The sequence below is a fragment of the Apostichopus japonicus genome, chromosome 12 (assembly GCF_037975245.1).
Source record: "Apostichopus japonicus isolate 1M-3 chromosome 12, ASM3797524v1, whole genome shotgun sequence".
Classification (NCBI taxonomy): Eukaryota; Metazoa; Echinodermata; class Holothuroidea; order Aspidochirotida; family Stichopodidae; genus Apostichopus; species Apostichopus japonicus.
The window spans coordinates 19984058-20008834 of NC_092572.1; the positions used below are offsets into that span (position 1 = coordinate 19984058).

A 24777-nucleotide genomic window follows, 5' to 3' on the forward strand; every position below is an offset into this window, starting at 1 on the left:
CCTTCGACTTGTTTATACAGTGGATTGCCTAAATATCTTATAACATGTTCAGAATGCTGCTAGTTCTCCCTCCTGCAACAGGTTCACTGGTTTTCTATCAATTACCGAACACAGTTTAAGATTCTCACGCTTCCCTAAGGACGCGGAATCTTACTATCTTTGGGACTTGCTGTCCTTTAGGACCGATGGTTTCTTCACTCGGTCATCTAATCGTTCTGATCTCTTCGTTCTAGGGTTCACTTTAAGTTAGGAGAACGCGCCTTTTGCTTTAATGCTTCTAAACTATGGAATAGTTTGCCTGTTGAAATTTGTAGACGTGATACTTTTTTAATTTTTATGAAGAGGTTATAAACTTATTTGTTGGTTATAAACTTTATTATTTTGTCTCTTACGTTTGTCTATCTTACTACTTTGATTTTGTATGGTTTGGTTTTCACTTTGATGCTTTATAAATCTTTTCAATGATAAGAATAATCACAGGCTATTCATGTAACTTTGAATATTGAGTACATGTAACATTCCGCTGTATCATTTGAAACCCCAAAATATGTCACAGTCATTCGTACATGGGGTCACACCATTTTATTTTTCAAAGAAAACCCCCATAAATTACCTTCTTTATGGTGACTGCTGTATACCTTTGTTTTCCGTTCACATTTTTTCTTGAGAACCAAACAGTGAGGTAATGTTAGTGTTGCTGGTATTAAAAGCTGAACGTTATTGGGAAGGATTTCTACCACTACTGAGGAGTTACTAGCAAACGATAATTCAGTTTCATCCAGATAATGATGTGGAATTATTCTCATTCGGATAAAATATTCAAGTCGCAGAGCACCGGGAGGTATTTCTAAGCTGACACCGGTATTTTGAATGTCTAGCGTTCCACCGCCTTTGCCGATCTTTGATTCTGCTCTCAAGGAATGAGTATCACCTAACGAAGAGAACAAGAAAGAAAAACTGAAATATGTTGGCAGATGAAAAATTCTTCATATTTAACAGACTGTTGTTTCTACTAAGTTTTCACTGGTTTATCGATATTCATATTCCACTTTCTCTTTTTATATTTAGTCCTCGATTGCGCGATTATTGATTGTTCGTACTGAACACGTGGACCGAGATCGTACCAAATCCGTGCCCTATATGTAAATGTAAAGAGATCCATCTTGGTTCCATCATTTGATTTGCTCTTTCGTCATTTTACAGAATAATGTTTGGCTTAGTACCTTTGACGATCACTTCATTTGTTCCATTGCTATCAATACAATCGCCAACAAATTCTCAAATCATATGGTGTACACTATGATACGCAGATACCAATCACGAGTTTAGTCATGTAATACATGTCTTTCAACCGTTAGCAGTTTAATACACAACTTACTTTCGTCCTTCTTAATGTTCTCGCCTGTATGAATTGATACTTCATCTGCAGACGTCACCTGCGCACGGTAAAAGGAAGGACAATTATGCCAGGATAGTTTATTGAGATAACAGAAGTGACACATTCGTGCTGTATAAGCCCCAGCTAATAAAACAAAAGGTTTTCATTGATACTGTAGAAATGATTTATTGCTCGTACCATATGTGTTTTGATAAATTCAGCTATAAATCACTAGTATCATCAAAAGTTGTTTACCATAGAGGTTATCATTGCTCTCAATCCACTGTAGAAAAATCAATTTCAAGATCTCAATGCGCAATAAATTTGAGTATATTGCAATGGGATACGTATGGAACTAAACAACATGTGATGCACACCGTTAACTAAACTATCGCAAAAGGCATGTCACAATTGACTGAAAATAATGGGCAGGAGTACGTTCTTATCTCCTTCAAACAACTGATCGTAGTAAAGATTAACTGGCAATAAATTGATAATGTTTTCACTTTCGAATGAATAAAGGATATGTTTCTCAAAATGCTCAATTTTGTAACTTTGATTGCACAATTTTTATCCGTTCATACAATACTTATTAATATAAGCTGCGTGTTGCAAGTTAATTGCATAAGAACCAAGAGATATATCCCTCATTAAGTACACACGCATACGCACACACCACGCACACATAAGCCAACTGAATGAATAATTGATATGCTTTTTGAAATGCTATTATTGCCGAAAACTTACACTTCCTTCTTCAAATTTTCTTTTGTCTGATAAACGCCTCTTGTTTTCTCCAATTTCTTTGGTGTCCTCTTTCATCTCTGGTTTGGTGGTGAATAGGTAAGTAATGGATTTAACAAGGAAACACGGGAAGAAATAAGAAAAACAAATACTTAAACATACAAATACACATGCTCATTTAAGTAAACTAAAAAATAACAGAAAAAGGGTAATGGGGGGGGGGGGGGAGGGGGCAATACCGTGATGGATTAACCATTCCGTTTCAATCTCATTTCTTTTATTAAGATTTCTATCATTGGAAAGTCAGATACGAACTTGCATAGTCCAAATCTTTGTAGTGTACATCTTTTGAAGTTACTCGGAATTTATCATTCATAGTTTAAGCAAATGAATGTCCGTAAATTAACGTAATGATATTGTAAAGTATGATTTTAAAAGTATAGTGGTTAACACTACCTACCTTTTACGTTTGTTAGTACATGCTGTTTGAAAGGAGGCCTTCTTTATCTTTGTAACATCGTCTAAAAAGGTAAAACCAACAATTCGAACATTGGATACAGATGTAACATCAAGAAAAACTTACAAAATGAAAGCAAGAGAGTATCTGAGATTGAAATTTAAATTTCCCATCAAAGTATCTTTTACAATATTACAACCATAGGAAAGATTTAATAATCTCACGTTCCACATTTCGGTATTTAAATCTAATGTGTGAACTACATTTGCTCCGATGATCCATTCACTTGCGTAAAAGGAGCATAATATGTATTTCAATTAAATAGTAATGCGAAACCTAATTGTCTACGAAATTTAACTCACTGTTCAATTTTGTAACTTTGCACAATTTTTATCCGTTAATACGATGTTTTTTGTTATAAAACTTTCAAGCTGAGTGTTGCAAGTTGATTGCATACGAACCAAGAGACATATCCCCGATGAAATACATTCGCATCCCCCTCCCCCATCCCTCCATACGCACCCTCATCGATACAGGCATACTCACTTGACAGCACATGTTCCGATGGATGAAAAGCATCGGAACCAAAAATGGGATAATTAACTTTTAGAGGCTAATTACAGCCGTTCAGAAATTACGATTGTGTACACTGCCATTTGCTGGGAGTACAGGGGTGCGACAAAGCCTCCGAAAGCGGCATCATTTTTAGATAATTCTTGGCCCCTGCTAGTAATTTGAAGAACATAAATACGTGCCAGAAAGGGGATTTTTTTTACTCTTAATTCTTTACACTGTGAATATATCTCACACCTCTCTAATGCGGTCCGGTGAAGGGACGCCACAGAGTTCCTGGCTCTTCTTGTTCTTTTGTAGCAAATTAAAAGCATGACAATGTTTTTCAGAAAAGGAATAAATTACTCCGGAATGTCTACTTAGCCATGTTGGATTTCAGCTATGACATTTTCACTTTTCCAGAAATTCGATTTTCTCTGATAGTGATTTATGAAAGCTCTCTGGAATATTTCATCTTTTTACTTCTTTAATTTTTCAAGGGGAAGGAAATACTCCAAAATCTTCCAAATCTCCTGAAAAGAGAGCACCCATTAGCTCAGCTGAAAACTTTTAGCTGAGTAATCTCTATCGTGCGATATTGCCAGCCTTCTGTCACTTTTTGCCACCACGTTTAAATGACTGCCATTTCGTAATTTTACCTTCGATGTGGCTGAAATTTCATGAGACGAGTTTGTGAATTTATTATAATTTATTACATTTCGTTTTCTTAAATTTGAAGGTCACTTAAGTAGAGGTCATTTTCTGAACTTAAAAAGGGTTAGACTGTCTTGCTTGAATAAAAACAAAGGTCATCCTTTTTTAAGTTTGCTATGTCTGCCTGTTATTCCTGTACGCAGATCTCCGAATAATTTCCTTTCACCCTGCAACTGTCCACTGGTCAGATAGAAAACGCACTAAACACGGAATAATTTGATTTTCAAAAAGGATTAAGAAGAGCAAGAATTGTGACAATGATATTTTAACAAGATTCAAAGATGCTTACTGTTTAAACCCAAGCGTATAAAAACAATCGTTCCTGTTTTTACTGTTCCCACTTTTCTTTTTCACCCAAAACCAGTCCTCCAAGTCATCGAAAATAGTAAAATATACAAAAACTTGAAACTAAAATAGTAATTTGGAGGAGCATTCAACAATTATTACTTTATAACGCACTTCCAACATTTTACAGATACAAACAATTGCACGATAGGAACAAATTCGTGTATTGCGAATTCCCGTTTCCTCCAAATGCAAAGAACCAAACGAGTAAAACTGCAGACATGTGCTAACTTCTCAATGATGTCAAGCATATTAAACTCACTTTAAAATAATCTCAAATCGATAGGAAGTTAAATGCTAAAAAGGGCCTCCTTATTGTTAATTTATTTTAATTTTACCAAGTCTGGTAGTTACTATTGTATTTGCTGCAAATAAAATAAAAAATGTAAAAAAAAAAGATTATTTCATCAAAGATTACTTCCGATTGACAATCAAATATCTGACAAGTAAAGCATAAAGTCAGCTAGCAGGCTAGTGGCAGCGCCTACCTTAAACTAAACTTGAACATTATGATGATGTGTATGTTGTATGTAATCATGGGAGAAGGACGGAGATTCCTCATTTTCCATAAAAATATCAGCGAAAATGGGTTAAAGAGATGGAATAATGAGAAGTTTGACGTAGTTTTGCTAACAACGAGATCTCAAGATAGTTAAAACTATCGCACATTGTCAAAAATTCAAGTAGCAGATATGGTATCACCTGTTGAAAATTATTTGGCAGATATTGTTTTTAGTTGCTCATGTTTCGCTGTATTTTTTTTACTTAAAAATGGCTATGAATCCAACGTTCCCCACAGGATTTGCAGAAATAAAGAAAAACTATGAGAGTTGTGTGTATTTATTTTATGATGTCTCTATTCTGAACGAACTGAATGAATGTCTCATGAAACACGAATAACCTAATTATTATTTCTTTCTATATTGTTAGTTTCTCTGTATCAGTATAGCGGCTTCTAAATCATAACGAAAGGCAATCCGGCAGTTGAAGGGTGAAACTGGCTGCTGTTTATGAAAATATTTTTAAAAAAAATTGATGGTTTTAAGTTCAAAATCCAAGGGAAATTTGCCATTAACATAAAAACAGCTATATATGTAAGTAACTAATTTAAATTGTTCCTGCATCCCCATGACTACGTCTTACAGCTTTGTCCAAGAGGTGTCTACAGACGCAATATATCGTGATGTATTACAAATATATTAAACTTTGAGTTACTTCTTAAATTCCGGGGAAGAAATTTGGTGGACCAAAGACGTCCATGGAAAGGGATGGGGTGGGGTTAATTTACATCTTTATTCAACTTTGGGTAACATATTGTAGTATTAAACAATTAATTCAGACGAATCCTCCCTCTCACCGCATTAAAACGATGGAACTACAAGTCAAGTCAACTCATCTGTCGCCTGCGTGGTGAGTACACACCCAATTTCCATTACTTTAATTTCTTATAAATAATGCTTGATGTAGCATTATTACGTCTTAGCTGCATGCGTAAGCTACTGACGAATTTGAACAGAATTGAAATGGGCCCTAGGAAGGCAGATAAAACGTGCATTGAAATCAACACTCATGTTCATTTTGGACAAAAGTTGACATTATTCGATGCTTAACGCCCATAAGAACATTATTTGTTAGCTGTATTAACTAGGTTTCACTACAAACAATGTAAAAAAGCAAAATCCCCCAAAAAGAAGAAGCCGAATGGCACCTCCTCAGTTGGTGTTATATGTGTCATCTGTTGTAAATTAGTTTAGGCAACGACATGTTCAAATTAATGTTTTCATTAAATTTACCACAATAAAATTTCAAAAATAATGTGTAATTCTAATTCATTGCTAGCTCACTTTGACTAACATTAGAAATAATGGTTGGTACAATATTCAAAAATTGGATTTCATACTGAAAAACAAAACGACTATAAACCACCTTAAAAAATTAACAGTAACAGGTTGTGCTAAGAATATAACCAACTAATGAAGATAAGAACCAGCGTAAACCTTCTCGAAATGTCACTTGAGGCTTTGAACTGGCAACAATTTGGGAAGCATATCGCTCGATAAATGTTTTTTTTTAAACCCTTGTTGGAAGAGACTCAACTCTCATGCACTCATGTCCATCCCAAATTAACTTTGATCGTTACCTACCTAAGCCGTTGCTGTCATGTCTTTTATATAAAGGGACCCGAATTGGAACTTACTTGATACACCCTCCTCCATTTAATCCACTCTGTGAGGATCTACGGTATGACGTCATCACTCAGTCATTAACACATCAACTGTTTATGTTTCTAGTGTTCTAAAATTTAACATGAAAACATATATGCCAGAGTGAATGCTCTCGTGTCACAACGAATACTGTTGATGCTTTAACCCAACGGATACCCTCACAACCTAGTAAATCATCTTGCTTCTAGACTCACTCATACTCACATTACCAACATACGGACCAATTTATCTCTTCAATTGCATTAACTGATGTTTTCCTGTTGGACGGGTATGTGATGATGCTTACATGCAAGTTTAACCGCATCGTTTATCGAATTTCTGCGAAAAGCTTAGCTCCTCCTTAACCATCCCAACCCCTCCCCGACCAAAGAGAATGATTCTAATGATTTTATATTATCAAAGAATACCGCAGTGGTGATTTATGGGAGATTTAAGTATATACTTCAAGAGTTATCCCTTGGGTGTAGAGCAAATTGTAACACTACGGTAACACTGTTGAATCGTCATATGACATTAAATGATGTTAATATATTACTTTTCTTATGCAGCAATACAAAAGACTTATATATATATATATATATATATATATATATATATATATATATATATATATATATATATATATATTATATATTGTTATATATACTGTATACAGGTGTCTGATCACCCTAAATCAACAAAATAACATGATATCACAGGAAGTCAAAACAGAGAATATAGTTAATGAAGTCTAACTGTTAATCTTATTTTGGTTTTGTAACCAACTCCCATATATCCCCGATTAAGAATTCTTCCGTCTCCTTATCACGACCAAATATCAAAGGTTACGACAGGTTGTGTACATGTTCTCGTGGCAACGCTCTGCTAATCAAATAAAGCCATTCGAAACGAGTTTACAGAGTTTCCCCGCAACTATGAGTGGAATCTTTGTCGTTCCTTCTGGAACTGTGCTTTAGAGTGTTTGATTAACAGGTTGGTTTTTCTTGACTTATAAACTGTCGGACTTGTCAGTAGAAAAAAATATCACAGACACTGAATAATGAAATCTGTTAAGTGCTGATTGAACTAAGATGGTGACAATATTACTGAAGATTTCACCAATTTTTGTCATATAATAAGCAAGAATTATTCTTCCGTTCAATTCCTTTTAGCCGTTCCCAATTCTGATATTATAAAAAGGTGATGGCATTATAGTTTTGTATCAATACAACATATAATTTCTTATTTATCAGAATCTATAATTTGAGCAAACAACAGCCTCTAAGAACATCTTAAAACTAATTCTCTTTTCATTGTACCGACCATGAGAGACCAAACCACCAGATTTATCAGTTCTATTAATAATTCAAGAAAATTTTAGTGCACATGGAACCCACACAATAATTAAAATCAAATACAACCATATCCTAGTGATGAAGATTTTTTTTAATTAAATATTTAAGAAAAAATAAATAAATGAATCACATCTATTTGTTGACTGTACGATAATATTTTACATGCCACAATGTGTTATCCCCATCTCAGGGTAGGATTTAATACCAGACACGTTTTAAGTTACAGCTGTACTTTAGCGTTAATGCCCTGGGAAATATTATTATTCATGCGTTGATAAGACGCACGTTTTGGTAGTTCTGTGTTGCTTTTAAAACTAGGGGGAGTGTAGGACCAGGCAGCTAATTTGCCAAGCTACTGTAATTTACACTGAAAATACATAGTCTCGGTAAAAAGAAATTCAGTTCCAGTTCATTATACATATAACTACAAAAGACTAAAGTTTTTTTTTCAGTTCCTTTCACAGTCAATAACCTGCGAAAATTTGTTTCGCGCAGACATGAATGAACTAAGGACTTACTGAACATTAAAAAGAGCTTCTTAGATACTTTTTGAATTAGTAACGAATTAAAATCTGCACATCAGCAGAGTGAAATCAAATAATAAGTAAGCATATCCTGGGGAGGGGGATGGTCTGTGTGCGAGTTGACAGATGAATTTTTTAAAAAATATTTTCGAATATTGTGTGAGTCTTCTAACACATCCCATCATTGGACTTAATCTTGTGGTATTAAAAGTCTATCCGTTTCTTTGTTAAGCTTTTCTTTGACTGTGTGCGGAAGGAAGAAATTTATGCCGCACCTCAACTTGATCATTGAGAACAGTGCTATCATCATTTCGACATATTAATTTGTAACTGGTTTATCTTTGCTTCCTGTTCTTTACACATCAGTTATAAATCTTTCCTCCCTGATGAGAATCAAAGTCTTATGCTGTAGTGTTTTTGTAACAAAGTAACAACGCCTTCCCTGTTAATAAAATTACCGTTACTAAATAACAGGAACGTAAATCTCTGTCTCTCTTACCTCTTCTATATTTAGATCAACCTGTAAGTCAAGATCCTGAAACGAAGCGAAAGGTTATTGTCATGAGATGTTGAAATTGTGTTTCAAAAACATATCATACTGCGAAGCAAAAAACATATAAACAAGAATGATATACCTTCACAAATATCGCAGTAAACTATTCCTGGTGGGTAAACGCACATCTGCATTGAGCACACTTAAGTCAATATAGGAGACATACTTGTCACCGAAATATTCAAAGATTTAATATCATGAATACATACATCAGCTTTACAGACAGTACAGTCTTAAGCCAGTCATAACACACTAAGTGACGTCATAATAATGAACTTCTCAATGACATGATCAGATGGATACCATGGACGAGAAGATGACGAGTAGGGAAAAGAGGGAAGTATTCAAAGATAGAACACACTCTCTTAAAATGAGAGACTGAAATTTCAGTCTAATCGACTGAAATTTCAGTCTAATGATGGATGGGATAAGGGATCAGACTACTTAGACTGAATTCCAGTCTGAAATGTAAAGACTGAAGGTCAGTCTTAATTAGACTAAATACTCTTCAGTCTAATAGACTGAAAATCAAACCACTTTAGACTGAACAGTCAGCAGTTTAGACTGATTTATTGCAGCACCAGTCTTAATTAGATTGAATACTTTCAGTCTATTAGACTGATATCAGACTGAGCAGTCGGTCCTTTAGACTGAATTATTACACATCACAGCTATACTGTCAATCTTATAAACTGCAAATTCTGGATTGAACAAGCTTTTCTATTGATCCTCCGTGTTGGCTAAGTGCTGGAATTCTTCAATATAGATGCTTTTAAGGTCATCAAAGACAACATTCTATGATCTGTTAATGCAGAGGAATTTACTGAAAGGTGCTACTTCATGGAGTGACTTCGCCTTCACATCCAATCATGTTAGGCTATAAAGACCAGAAAATCATTGTGACAGTCACACACAAAGTACATTAAAAATGGTATTCAATCAAGAAATATAATTGTCAATATCCACCGAACAGTAATTTTATTTCCACTAACCCACTTATATATTCTTATATAATTTTCATTATCATATTAAAAAAAAAACAGAAATCAAAACTACAATATTCTGAGGGATGTTCAACAAAACATGTTATCTTTCCAACAAACGTTCAAATTATAAAGATACTTTACATAACAGTGACATATTTTCAGTTCAATATTAATCTGTCAAATTTCTGCTTGAATTGGGCCATCTAAAATGTTCTTTAATTTTTGAAAAGGATTAGGTGAGCTGAGAACAGATCAGTGGTGTCGCCAATGGGTGGCCTGGGGAACCCCTCCCCCGAGAGGGAAATCACAAACAGACATATCACCAACCAAGATTCAAATGTCTGGCAACACCACTGCAACAGAAATCACTTTAATTCTTAGTATGTCACCACCAGGTGGTAATACCCTGGAATTCATTGACAACACAGCTGTAAATTGAGTCGTTATATACCCAGCTGATCCCATCTCCCTAACTCACTGAACTTTAAATTTTCCACTGTAAAGGATGTAGTAACTATACAATCCTGCCTTTACAAAAGGGATAGGATGGAAACACGACGATAGAACAATGGATCTGGTACATTGCCTTTTTTCCAGTTGTGAATCATTAATGTATAGCAGCAACAATTTCTTAGAATGATTTCAAAATGGAGAAAACATATGACAAATTTTCAGCAGGTTATTTATAAAATATTAGGAATGGTTAAACTATATATCAGTGCGGTCAACATTTAATACTTTGTGTTTCAATGATATAGATTAGCGATTGCTGAAAGTCATTATCCACCACACACAAAACAAAATATTACAAGCAAGCAGTTGACAGAATGGCACATACTTCATAATGGCTATTAGATAAACATGAATTATTATATACTGCATTCACAATTTCATGATATGGCATTCATATAAAGCAAATTTGTATGCAAAAACAGTACATGTGACTATTAAACTACCCTCAATTATTTCTTAACTTTCTGATAGTACAGTAATCATATATAGTGATTTTGATTGGGATTTCATTCAAATTTTAAAGTTTTAAAAATTATCTGACGTGAGTCATTTAATGTCGACCTCTAGCTGAAAAAGAAATGTCACTCGAGAGTCGACTAAAAAATTGAAAACAGTTTTGACTCATTACATCACTAAAGTTAAAAAAAAAAAAATGGGGGAGGGGGGAATAATGAGGAAAGGATATTCTCAAATGGAATTTTCTACAGTTACTGACTTTATAATAATCAGGTTACTTGCTTTTCATGGAAAAAATTATGGAATATTGTGCACAATAAATAATATTAGCTTAATTAATTGCTTAATTAAATAAACCTTCAACATACTGTAGTGAGTGCAGTGAAATGTGGGAACATTAAAGTAAACATTAAAATAACATGCTCGAAAAATCATACAACAAAGTTTTTTGGCAACTAGGTGTTTGTTTAATTACATTCATAATTAAATTAGTATCATTAAAAAACATTTTTAAAAACCAAAAATCAATTAAATATTTATTTCTGGAGCCCTCCCTATTCATATAAAACTGTTGGAAAACTCCGGGTAATCAATTTAACGTTTTAGGGTATGTGTTAGTTACTCCTTAAAGGCATTGAAGACTTGTCCCAAACAGCATGCAGCCATCTGAAAAAGTAAACTCTCTGTTTCTTGCAAGTGATGTTTGTTCATGTCGCTAAAAAAGACAGACAGTAATGAAACGAGATACCTTGATATCTTTAGCTGGACCTGCGATGTTCATCGCTGTATCGTTTATACACTGTAATGTGGGTATTGACCACAGTTGTATGTACTGACTGTACACTAGTGTCTAATTACCGACGGTAGCAAGCTGTGTTTGTATTTTCTGGGATCGATGGCAGTGTCTAACACTTCTGTTACACCTTATTCGAAATTAGGTCAGATTACCGGCATTAGACGTTCTTTTTGCACGAGTCTTCACACCCTTTTAAAGCTACTCCATGCTGACACACGTGGTTCCGGACTACAGAACAATAAGAAAGTAACATTCACTACTTGAAGTAACTCCATGCTAGCTGCCCTTATAGATGTGGACGAGAGACTTCACTTCTGTTGGTTGCAAAATTCCATACACCATGGAAGCATGGAACTCACAAAACTAGTGTTGTAGAGGGGGAGCATAGTCTATGTTAAATGTATGTTCTACGCCTCTGTCCCTGCTGGAATGGCCAGTTTATCTGCCAGAATGAAGAATTGTTTGGGGTTCAATTCTGGTTCAAGAGATAGGATGAAAGGCTGCCAATATTGTCCTTGTCTGCCCGGTGCTGCGCTCTCAATATCTGTGCCCTCCTGTTTGGTGAAGATAAAAATAAATGTGATAAAGGACAAGCAATATGGTATAAATCAAAACATTCTTAAAAAAAGATATGTTGAGAGGTAGAGTTCGATGTGGACTAGACTAGAATAATATTTAGGAGAGAATGGAGAAACAAGAACATGACTGGCATTGTACGAAGGTGATATATCGATTCACGATAGGCAGCAATATGTCATCCATGGCGGGTGAGATGTGTTATGTGAAGGTGGATTCAAATTCAACCGAACATTTATGGGTTATCATGTTGATTTTGGCAGGTACATGGTTACAAAGCAAGGTTTGTTGTTAGTTGTTTTCAGAAATTTCTCTTTTTAAGGATAAATTGTTCATGACATCTCCTGATTCCATTACATCAGCATAGAAAACCAGTGAACAAGGAATATGATTTACATTTTAGCCTACTGATTTCACTAATATGTCTATCTGCTTGTAAAAAGAAACTGATTTCATAAGATTAGTGAATGGTAATATTACTGTAAAATCTTATCATAAAGACTGATGGCCCACTATATGTTTAATAAAATAACAAAAGCATACAAATTCTTTTCCAGTTTCCACATGATTTAAATACAATGGTAATAGTTGAACAGAATCGTGATAGCTTCATGCTGTAATGGCTGTAGCAGTAACTACATTTTTCAAATAATTAAGGGTGCTTACAATCTATGCATAATAGTACTGTGTTTTGCAATTTCTTGAGCATTATATATGTTCAAGTATTTGTTATGAGGTTAACCTAGCCTAGATTCATTTGGGACGATCGAGTACATATTGCAGTCCTGACAAGCGTGCTTATTCGCCCGACGATTGGGTACATATGCAGGACAGGCGGTCTAATTTGCCCGACGATCTGGTACCGTGATAGCTTCATACTGTAAATGTAATGGCTGTAGCAGTCACTACATTTTTCAAATAATTAAGGGTGCTTACAATCTATGCATAATAGTACTGTGTTTTGCAATTTCTTCAGCATTATTATGTTCAAGTATTTGTTATGAGGTTAACCTAGCCTAGGCCTAGGCTAGATTCATTTTGGGACGATCGAGTACATATTGCAGGACAAGCGTGCTTATTCGCCCGACGATCGGGTACATATGCATGACAGGCGGGCTGATTTGCCCGACGATCGGGTACACATGCAGGACCGGCCTGCTTATTCGCCCGACGATCGTGTAAATAGGCCCCACCAATTATAACAATAGCCTAGGCCCTATTTGCTATAGTACAGCCCACAGGCACTCGTAACGTTATGTAGGTGTATAGTATATAAGCTCCGTGTTTATATACTATACACCTACATAACGTTACGAGTGCCTGTGGTACAGCCTAGCTAGGCCTGCCTCGCGCACAAGCCTAGAATAACTAACGTTACGAACTGCCAAGCTTTTATTCTGTATTAATTGGAAAACAGCAAAAAACATACATACATACCCTCGAACACTGTTATCACTTCTTCGTGGAAACCTTTATTTGTAAGTAAAGTTCTTAAAGACTCAGCCATTGCTAATTTATAACCTTTACTCTAGCTTAGACATATGGTCGTCTGTCTCGTTCATGCCTAGCTGTGTGTACGACGTGCGTATGTACAGTACAGCGAGTACCTGGCTAAGCGAAGAATATAGTAGTATATATGTACACAAATTGTAGCGCTCGTTGTCACATATTTTTGTGCGGCGTATTTGCAAGTTTTCGGATGACGTAGGCGCATTTCTATTCTCTGATTGGATACATTTTTCAGTGGAATACAGAGACTGAAAATGGTAAGATGCCATGCCACATGTGATTAGCTGATTGGTTAATACAGTCAGTCCAAAACAGCGACTGAACGGTGTAACTGATAATACAGTCTAAGTAGAGTGTTTCTCAGTCTAAGCTCAGTGTATAACACTGAAAAAAATTTCAGTCTCAAAGAAGACTGAATTCTTCAGTCTATCATTTTAAGAGAGCAGGACATCGTTGTTGGATCAATTTAGTGTAATAAAGGGATAAATTTTAATTACCCCACAAAGCAGCATGTTGCTTACCCACCCCCCCCCTCCCCCGTACAGTAAAGATATGGGAGATTTGAGTATATATTTATGGAGTGAGCCCTTTGTGTGTAGAGCAAATTGTTACACTACGGTAACACTGTTGAATAGTTATATGGCATTGAGTGATGTTAATACATTACTTTTCTCATGCAACAATACAAGACACTTTTAAAATGTGTTTTTTTTTTTCATTTCCTTTCACAGTCAATAACCTGTGAAAATTGATTTTGCGAAGACAACTAAGGATTTACTTAACATTTAAACAAAGCTTCTTCGATACTTTTTGAACTAGTAACGAATTATAATCTGCACATCAGCAGAGTGAAATAAAATAATCAGTAAGCATCTGCTGGAGGGGGTGGGGTTGACAGATTACTTTTTTAAAGATATATTCGAATATTGTGTGAGTCTTCTAACACACCACATCATCGGACTAAATCTTGTAGTATTAAAAGTCTATCAGTTTCGTTGCATAGCTTTTCTTTGACTGTGTGTGGAAGGAATAAATTTAGGCAGCACCTAAACTTGACTTTGAGAACAGTTCTATCATCATATCGAGATATAACTTTGTAACGGCTTTATCTTCGTTTCCTGTTCTTTACACATCAGTAATAAATCTTTCCTCCCTGATGAGAATCAAAGTCTAATACTGTTATTTCTTTTTTATGTAGTAACACCGCCTTCCCTGTGCATAAATGACCGTTACTAATTAACATGAACATGAATCTCTGTCTCTCTTACCATTGATCATGGTCTATTGCTCCGTACGTCACAGGTCTGGAAGGAAGAGAAAAGTTATTTCTGACATCTCACATAAAATTTCTAATGCAACAGGTTCTCACCAAAAACAACTTTACGTTCATGGACAAGCATTACCTTCAAATACATGGAACTGCCATGGGTACCAGGATGGCTCTTTCCTTTGCTTGCCTGTTTATGTCTAGCCTTGACGAATGCATGCTCAGTACAGCTCCCTGCCGTCCTCTCATCTGATGGCGCTACATTGATGACACCTTCTTCGTTTGGACCAGTGATGATGTTAACCTGCTCACATTCATCAATCACATCAATTATTTGCACAGCACCATCTAATTCAACTCTGATTACTCTCACCAACAGGTTAATTTTCTCGATGTGACTGTTCACAAGGAACACGGATCTCTCTCTACAGACTTATACACCAAGCCCACAGACACACTAGTATCTCCATTCTTCCAGCTGACATCCCCGTCACTACAAGTCTAGAATTGTTACAGTCAAGCACTTCGTCTTCTTTGCATTTGCTCTAACAATTCCTCTTCCATTTGCCATACAGGTGCTTTGGAAAAACACCTTACTGCCAGGTGCCATAGTGCCAGAAGGGTGCGTGAAGCCATTCAGATCATCTACTTTGAAAGACAAAAATGGACGAGATTGCGACAACAAGCTCCCTCTGGTTGTTACTTTCTTCTCAAATCTTCCTCCTCGTCAGCAAATCACCTCTTACAACCACAACATTCTCCTCACTTTAGATGGACTCCAACGAGCCACCATCGCATACAGGCGACCACGCAACCTACGAGACCTTCTTGTGCGTGCTGCTGTTCCACCTCTAACTTCTAACCCTACACCCATTCAGCATGGTACTTTCAAATGTGATCGTACTTCGAGATGTATTATATGCAGCTACCACGTTGCTGAATCCAATTCTATCACCAGCCACAGCATGCAACTTACACACAAGACTAAGGGTCACATCACATTCATGGTCACTTGCACAACCACTAATATCATCTATCTGATATCTTGTAGAGTTTGCGGCATCCAGTATGTTGGCGAAACCAAAACCACCCTCAAGAAGCGATTCTATGGTCACAGATCCACAGTCAACACCATGAAGACTGAGACCCCAGTTGGAGAACACTTTAACCTTCCCAACCACACCATTAACGACATGTCCCTACAAGGGATTGAATGGCCTTAGGTAGCCGTCATGACCTAGTACGAATCTGCAGAGTGAGGCTGTGGATGCAACGCCTTCGCACCATTCAACCTCATGGGTTCAACATTCAGGAGGACATGACTAACTTTCTTCTGTCCCCCTCCTTCTCCCTCCCCCCCCCCCATCACTCCTCTTCTCATAGATATCTTCCACCATTTTTTTCTCCACACCTTTCTGTCTTTGTCCTTCCCCATTTTATTTCCTACCTCCTTCCCTTAATCCTCTGTTTGTCCCTCCACTGTTTATCTCCTACCTCTTCTCTTCCCCTGCTGGTTTCTTTCTTTCTTCTCTCCATCCCTTGTCTTCTAATCCCCTTACATACATCTCTTTGTGTTCACCATGCTCATCAACCTGTCTGTATTCTGTGCGTGTTTTTGTCCCTTCTGTTACTGTTACTTGTCATTTGCTTGGATGCAGGCGAATTACTATCAAAGCGGAGCGCCACCATTGGTTAGCGCGCAGCGTACAAGAAAATGTCTGGTTTTGATAGCCCCTTAGATCACCGGAAATGGCACTTCTCGGGCTTGAAAATGACCAACCAGATGTACAATTTTGCCTCAGAACCAAGTTTTTCCTAATAGTTTTTTTTTCATTCATAACCTTCTTCAAGGTTGTCACCAGTCACACATCATGTTCGACCTCATCGCATCTCCTATGGACTATTGCTTTTGTAGGTAATTCTACGCAACGCCCCACAATACCCGTTGTAAATATTAGTGGAGAATCTTGTGGATTTTTATGTCGGTTTATTATGTTCTTCAATACGTTACAGGGTTATGCTCTCTCTGGTAACAGAGGGCGATATCTTAGAATAACAACAATCATTACATCTCCCTTTTTTTTTTCTTTTTTTTTTAAGGAAGTGAGACATCACATATAAAAATCAAACTGAACATGTAATAAATAAATGATTACACAAAACACATAATTTCCTAAAGTTGTCATTTGTCAACCCATCGATCAATAATACGAAAAGTTTGGATCACAATTTGGTTTGAGTATCCGTCCTCTTCTTGAACAAACCGGGTCAGGGTCAACAATGTCGTTTGCAGGTTGATTGTCATCAATATCCTGCACATATGGTATTTCATACTTAGGTCTCACTTTTCTCAGATCTCTACGATTTCTTCGATATTGCTGAGAACCAACTTGAATAACATATGATCTGGGATAGGGAGACTTGGCAACTACCACTGCAGGTTTCCACTCTTTGCCAAATCTGACACTCATTGACTCTCCAACACTTATGGGGGGCAAAGACTTAGCACCACGGTTATAGTACTTCTCCTGATTGTGTGCCCTTTTCTTGAATTTCTGTTGAACATTCTTTGGTGTTTTGCTTTTTAACAAGGCGGGTGAAGTTGGAAGTAGTGTTTGGGTTCGTCGGCTCATTAACATTTGTACCGGCGAATCGATTCCTTCTTTGGGGAGAGTTTCTGTAATTAAGCAAAGCAATATAGGGGTCTTGTCCAGAAAGCTTGGATTTTCGAATTAGGTTCTTAGCTATTTGAACCGCCTTTTCTGCTTTACCATTAGATTGAGGATACAATGGCGAAGATGTCACATGCTTAAAGCCATATGCTCTGCTAAACTCCTTGAATTCAACAGATGAATACTGTGGCCCATTGTCAGAGACTACTATGCTAGGGATACCGAATCTAGCAAACTGTTGTTTACAAAACTGAATTATTTGATTTGACTTAGTCTTGGATAATTTCTGAACCTCAAAGTAACTGGAGTAATAGTCTACCATTACTATGTAGGTGTCTGAATCATACACAAAAAGATCTGTTCCCACATTTTGCCATGGGCGCACTGGGCTTTCATGTTTCTTCAGTGGCTCCTTTTGGTTTTGATGTCTAAAACGATTACAAACATCACAATTTTCAATTGTTTCTGTGATTTGCACTGCCATGTTTGGCCAATACATTAGATCTCTTGCCAACCTTTTAGTTTTTTCGATTCCTTGATGCCCTTGGTGAACTTTTCCAAGCATCATTTTTCGTAATTTCACAGGAATGAGCACCTTTTCATTTTTGAAAATTAACCCATTCTCAACTGTCAATTCACTTTGGCAAGCCCAATATGGAGTTAAATCTTTGTCCAGAGTTTGTTTACTGTTTGGCCATCCTGAAACAATTTGCTGATGAAGCTTTGCCAAAACTGGATCTTTTTGTGTTTCATTCTCTATGTCTGTCAATTTTGAATTTGAAATTGGCAAAGGAGATACTACACATTCCATGATATGTAAGCTGCCATTAACTTCATCTGATGTATCAGGTAAATAACTACGACTTAAAGCATCAGCAACATATAATTCACAGCCTTTCTTATAATTAACTGTAAGCTGATACTTTTGCAACTTAAGCAACATTCTCTGAAACCTCGGGGTGCTACACTTAATGGTTTCCTAAATATAGCCTCTAGGGGCTTATGATCAGTTTCAATGTATGTCATCCTGCCAAATATATATTGATGGAATTTTTCGCATCCAAATACAATAGCGGCCAACTCTTTTTCAATTTGTGCATATCTTGTTTGTGCATCTGTGAACGTTTTTGATGCATATGCAACTGGTTTTTCATTTTGCAGTAGTACAGCCCCAACTCCACCTTTTGAAGCATCCACGCTTACTGTTACAGGTTTGTTGGTGTCGAAATACTGTAGTACTGGAGTTTTAGTTATCAATTGTTTTAGGGAATTGAAGCATTTTTCCTGTTCTTCTTCCCAATGCCATACTGTTTCTTTACGCAGGAGCACTCTCAAAGGTTCAGAGATAGCTGATAATTTCCTAATAAACTTAGCAACATAATTTATCATTCCCAGAAATCTCTTTAGCTCAGTTACATTTGTTGGAGGCTGCATTTCCTGAATTGCCTCTATTTTCTTTGGGTCAGGTTTTATACCATTTGATGTCAATATGTGACCAATATATTTGACTTCACTGACTTTAAACTTACACTTGTCTATGTTTAGTTTTAGATTGTTTTCTTAACATCTTTGTAAGACATTTTGTAGCCTAATGTTATGCTCAGCCTCATCAGCTCCCCACACAATGATGTCATCCATCATGACTTCTACACCACTTAAATCATCGAATAATTCTGACATGACTCTTTGGAATATTTCGGGGGCAGCATTAATACCGAAAGGCAACCTTTTGTACCTATACCTCCCTATGGGTGTGTTGAAAGTACATAATTTTGAACTTTTTGAGTCTAAGGCCAACTGCCAATACCCACAATTTGCATCCAAAGTACTAAAAGTACTAAAAACTTTAGCTTGTGGAAGCCTAGTTATGATTTCTTCCACTGTTTTCATTGGATAATGAGCTCTATCTAATGCCTCATTCAGATCTTTTGGATCTAAACATATCCGTACCCTCTTTCTATCAGGTTTTATGACAGTTACCATACTACTAACCCAATCACTTGGTTCAGTGACCTTCTCTATCACATCTAAATCAACCATACGTTTTAGCTCTTCTTTTACCTCTTCTCTCAATGCAATGGGAACTTTACGGGGCGGGTGAACTACTGGCCTACTACCTTCTTTTACTTTGAGTGTCACTTTACCTGGCAAACAACCAAGTCCTTTAAATACATCACTGTAATTGTCCTGTGGTTCTGGAGTTTTCGATGACTCCACACTGTCGATACGTTGAATCAGTCCTAGGGCTGTGCACGCTTTCAAGCCAAGTAAGGGCTTCTTCATTCCTTTGACGACTTGGAAACTGAGGTCATAGTAGCGATTTTTGTGTTCACAGAGGAGTACACACTTCCCCATTGGTTGTAGCTTGTGTCCTGAGTAAGTTATCAGATGCATCTTTGATCTCTGCAACTTCACATTCTCCATGTTTTCCAGAACTGATGAAGAAATCACATTGCATTGTGATCCAGTGTCAAGCTTGAAGTTGACTTTCTCATCTTCGACTAACAAATTGATGTTCCATTCACTATCAGCTGTTTTGCATTGCTGAGACTCTAGAACGTCAATGAAAAAGTCTGAGTTGCCGGATCCTTCTGTACCGGTATCACTGTTTGCCGCGTCTACTGTATGTACCTTGTGTTGGTTACGTCTGTCATGTTGTATCTTGGAGCCTTTTGACTGATTTAATTTTGTTCGGCACATATTGGCAAAATGGTTTGTTTTGCCACAATTATTACAAGATTTCCCTTCTGCTGGGCAATATCCACTGCGATCATGGTTATAACCACATTTACTGCACTGGTGTCGAGTTGAGCTAGGCCTATTGCTTTGTGTGTTAGACCTATCATAGTTTCGAGACTGTCTAGGCTTATCGTTATTTGCTTTGTTACCTCTGTTATGATAGACTGTGTACACTTCACTTTCACTTGTACTTTGTCGCGTAGATTTGTTCAGTTGTGTCATCTGAGCTTTACTTCTTTCTGAAGCTTTGCATATTTCTGCAGCTTTGGCAAGGTCTAGGTCTTTCTTTGCAGGCAAATTTGCTCGAACAGCATCATCTCGGAGTCCGACCACAATTCTATCTTTCACAAGGTCATCTGTGAGTGTGCCAGAATCACATGTCTTAGCAAGATTTTTCAACTCGGTCAAAAATTGTTCAAATGATTCACCGTCGCGTTGAAATGTCGTATTGAATACGTGTCGCTCAAATGTTACGTTTTTCTGTGGTAAGAAATGCTCTTCGAACTTTTGTATCAGGACGTTTAGGTCCTTTTTGTCTTCGTCAGTCGCGAAAGTAAACGTATTGTATACCTGTAATGCATCATCGCCTATTATGTGTAGCAACGTACTACACTGTACTATAGGGTCCTTTGCGCTTAGGCCTGAAGCATGTTTATAAAGTGTAAATTTCTGCTTCCAAAACTTCCACTGTTCAGCAACATTTCCTGTCAAAATTAGATTCTCCGGTGGACGTAGGCCTTCCATTGCAAAAAATCGATCCCAATTCTGTCACCATGTAAATATTAGTGGAGAATCTTGTGGATTTTTATGTCGGTTTATTATGTTCTTCAATACGTTACAGGGTTATGCTCTCTCTGGTAATAGAGGGCGATATCTTAGAATAACAACAATCATTACACCCGTCAGCCCCACTTTTCAAGGTTTTGAGCTCATTATTTGTTCAGAATTTGAATAATAAATTCACTTCAAAACATACCCATAATGTTGCACAAACTTTCATCTAATGGACAACCACTTGCAATAAAGGAAAACCCCCTTCAACCCTTAACAGACCGGTAATAAATTGCACGAGTAGAGGGAAGTATGATGAACAATGTTGGTTAAGGAATTTTTGAAAATTCAGACACAGTGAATTTATTGGTGTACAAATATTAAAACCTCTTATAACGGCTACTATAAAACTTCGATATCATAATAAATACCCAAAAAATATGCTCGAGGGAGGGGCGGTCTCCACCCTTCGCTCCCCCCCCCCCATTTGGCTACGCGCCTGCGCTTAAAAATCTTGTAGGAAACAGGCCAAATTAAAACCCAGTGAACCCATATCGATGTGAATCATATATATGATTGTACGTACTTACACTAATACACAAGGGATGGACAGACATTATGATAATAATCATGAGTGACAACATGCTGTACGGTCACAGGTCACAGAAACGACCACGAAGAGTCATTTACCTCATGCAGCATGTGTTGGATGAAGTTTCAGCCACCGCCACATATGATTTGGATAAATAATCTCACGGATTATTTATTATATATATATATATATATATATATATATATATATATATATATATATATATATATATATATATATATATATATATATATATATATGTATACATAGGAATAACGGATAAACTGTTAAACAACTATGCTGCATTTAGAGAAAGGCTGGATCTCGAGTGAGATACAATAATTGAATTAGATAAGTGATTGGAAGTATATATATATATATATATATATATATATATAAATATTTATATATATATATATATATATATATATATATATATATATATAAATATTTATATATATATATGATATATATATATATATATATATAAATGAAAATCGTAATGAGTTGGAAAATCAAGAACAGAGAAGAAACTTTCAGCCTCCACCGGGATTCGAACCACGGGCCTTCCGCTCTGTACGCGGACACCCTAACCACTAGGCTATGGACGCTGATTGTATGTCCAGAGGTTCGAAACCGGTAAGGAATGTCGTAATTCCACTGTAGGCGCCCGCCACCTGTATCGAACAATACTAGTTCTGTTTTTGGTGACATATTTTGCCTTACTCTAGAGATCAAACATGATGCTAACCAACTCGAAATCATTTGTGATTCCTAAAGCCGGATCTCGAAAGAGATACTTTGAACAGACTATATATATATATATATATGTATATATATATATATGTATATATATATATATATATATATATATATATATATATATATATATATATATATATATATATATAGGGTGAGGGTGAGGGTGAGGGTTAGGGTTAGGGTGAGGGTGAGGGTTAGGCCCTGTTTTCCTTTTTTATCGGCAAACCAAATTTCATTACGGATGCGGTCCGTTTAGCTATTTATTTCGAAAAAAGAGTAAAAACTACTCTCTGTTATATATAGTAACATCTTGTGACACGGTTAGACAGGCGCCTTGAGAGGAATTTGCCAAGGGAGGGGCAAAGCTTTTACCCAGACTTTCTAAGAGTAGCGCCACCATAAGTTGGCGCGAAGCGCAAAAGAAAATTTTAGCCGAATATGCCTCCTAGATCGCTGGAAATGGCACTTCCCATTCCTTGTAAGTTGCATCTCAGCAGTTTCTATTTTGAAATGACTAGCGATGTCATAAAAAAAATAGTGAGGGTTAGGGTTAGGGCTAATATATATATATACATATATATGTTTGCTACAGCCCTATTTTCCTTTTTCATCGGCAAACCAAATTTCATTACGGATGCGGTCCGTCTAGCTATTCATTTCGAAAAAAAAGAGTAAAAACTACTCTCTGTTATATATAGTAACAACTTGTGACACGGTTAGACAGGCGCCTTGCGAGGAATTCGCCAAGAGAAGGGCAAAGCTTGTACCCAGACTTTCTAAGCGTAGCGCCACCATAAGTTGGCGCGAAGCGCAAAAGAAAATTTTGGCCGAATATGCCTCCCAGATCGCTGGAAATGGCACTTCCCATGCCTTGTAAGTTGCATCTCAGCAGTTTCTATTTTGAAATGACTAGCGATGTCACAAAAAATACTAAACATATGCTAAAAAAAACTATGCCACCAAATATTGGGGGGATATTAGATACTATATCCCCAACCTAAAATATTGGGGTGGTGGACAGGTCCACTCCCCCCCCCCCCCCGTGATCGCCGCCCATGATTACGGATATCCGACATTGGGTCCGTTGTTCAAAATCCAATTTATCGATTCATAGATAATAACACAATTCTTATACGACTTATTAATTATTGTACGCGATATCATTAATTCATGTCAAGAAAATGGCAGTCTAGTTTATCACTTACCTAACGTATCAACAATATTGTTGTCACTAAGACTTCCTTCCTTTACCAGTTATCTTCAGTGTAATATCCAATTGTATTACAAGGGATACACATTGCTTCCTGTTTAGGCACAGTCACTGTATGCTGTGTTAACAATTCGTGTACATTCGCACGTATTAAAACTGATTGTACGGTACGACGCATACATGATACTGCATGAGAAACAGTAGTACACGCGCTGTGGTATGCACGATAAAGGAGTCAAACATTAATCCCTGATATACTGCAGTGCCGGTTCAATCAAGTTCAAAGTCATTCAATTATAGTACTTTCGCTTTACAGACGTGGATAACATGGTAAAACAAAAGAGCGTACGTGTTAGCTAAGAATATCCACCGACCGAAAGTGAATGTGCTTGCGTGATCAGCCATATAAACACTGTATGACAATAGCCTGGTTGTATCATTGTGTAGGGTACCCTTTGTGTTTTCTAGTGAAATTAGGTATAGCAACAGCCACCCATATAGTAGTTCGATTTCGCACAGCAAGCGTATTCACCACAATCTAAGTTGAATCGCTCAAATTGACAATCCTAAAATTGACAATATGATATCCTATCTGAGCCGTTGCGGCCTAAACATAAGGCCAAGACAAATTAAACCTTACCCCACTCTTAGCCTATATCTCTAATTGGAAAATGTCACACTTGATTGGGGTCATCAACCAAAACGGATGGCCAACAAGTATTGTTCGGAAAATCACTGTCTATGACAGCCTGTCACAAATGGAATATAATAAAATGATAAATAATAAATACAGTTTAGAGAGAAGATGTTTGCTTTTCTCATGGAACGAGAGTGATTTATCCACTTTATCCACACATGTGTTGCATTTATTGATTAACCTTACGGTAAAGAACTTTAACAGATATGCAAACATTTCACAAATATCAAGGAAAAACCAACAGAAATATAATTATTTTATCCATCCATCCATCCATTGATTCTTTTGTTTATTTGTTCATTCATCCATTTATTCATCCATTTATTTAATTGTTTGTTTGTTCATTCATTTATATATTCATCCATACATTCATTCATTCGTTTGTTCATTCATTCATTTATGGTT

At 36.6% G+C, this 24777-nt stretch overlaps 2 protein-coding genes across 2 annotated transcripts in view; both read right to left on the reverse strand.

The window, feature by feature from the left end:
* Window positions 1-23881, reverse strand: part of LOC139977280 (uncharacterized) — a 31472-nt gene extending 7591 nt beyond the window's left edge. Inside the window, exons 1-7 of the mRNA XM_071986566.1 lie at window positions 23671-23881; window positions 14931-14966; window positions 8773-8808; window positions 2583-2643; window positions 2126-2202; window positions 1379-1436; window positions 614-931 (exon numbers count right to left, since the gene is read on the reverse strand). Coding sequence (XP_071842667.1) covers window positions 614-931; window positions 1379-1436; window positions 2126-2200 — 451 coding nt within the window. The 5' untranslated portion in view covers window positions 2201-2202; window positions 2583-2643; window positions 8773-8808; window positions 14931-14966; window positions 23671-23881. The remainder of the gene's footprint in view (window positions 1-613; window positions 932-1378; window positions 1437-2125; window positions 2203-2582; window positions 2644-8772; window positions 8809-14930; window positions 14967-23670) is intronic.
* Window positions 1-24513, reverse strand: part of LOC139978057 (receptor-interacting serine/threonine-protein kinase 1-like) — a 117273-nt gene extending 92760 nt beyond the window's left edge. The window contains exon 1 of the mRNA XM_071988008.1: window positions 24471-24513. The gene's annotated coding sequence lies outside the window, so the exon portion shown is untranslated. The remainder of the gene's footprint in view (window positions 1-24470) is intronic.
* Between the last annotated feature and the right edge of the window lie 264 nt (window positions 24514-24777).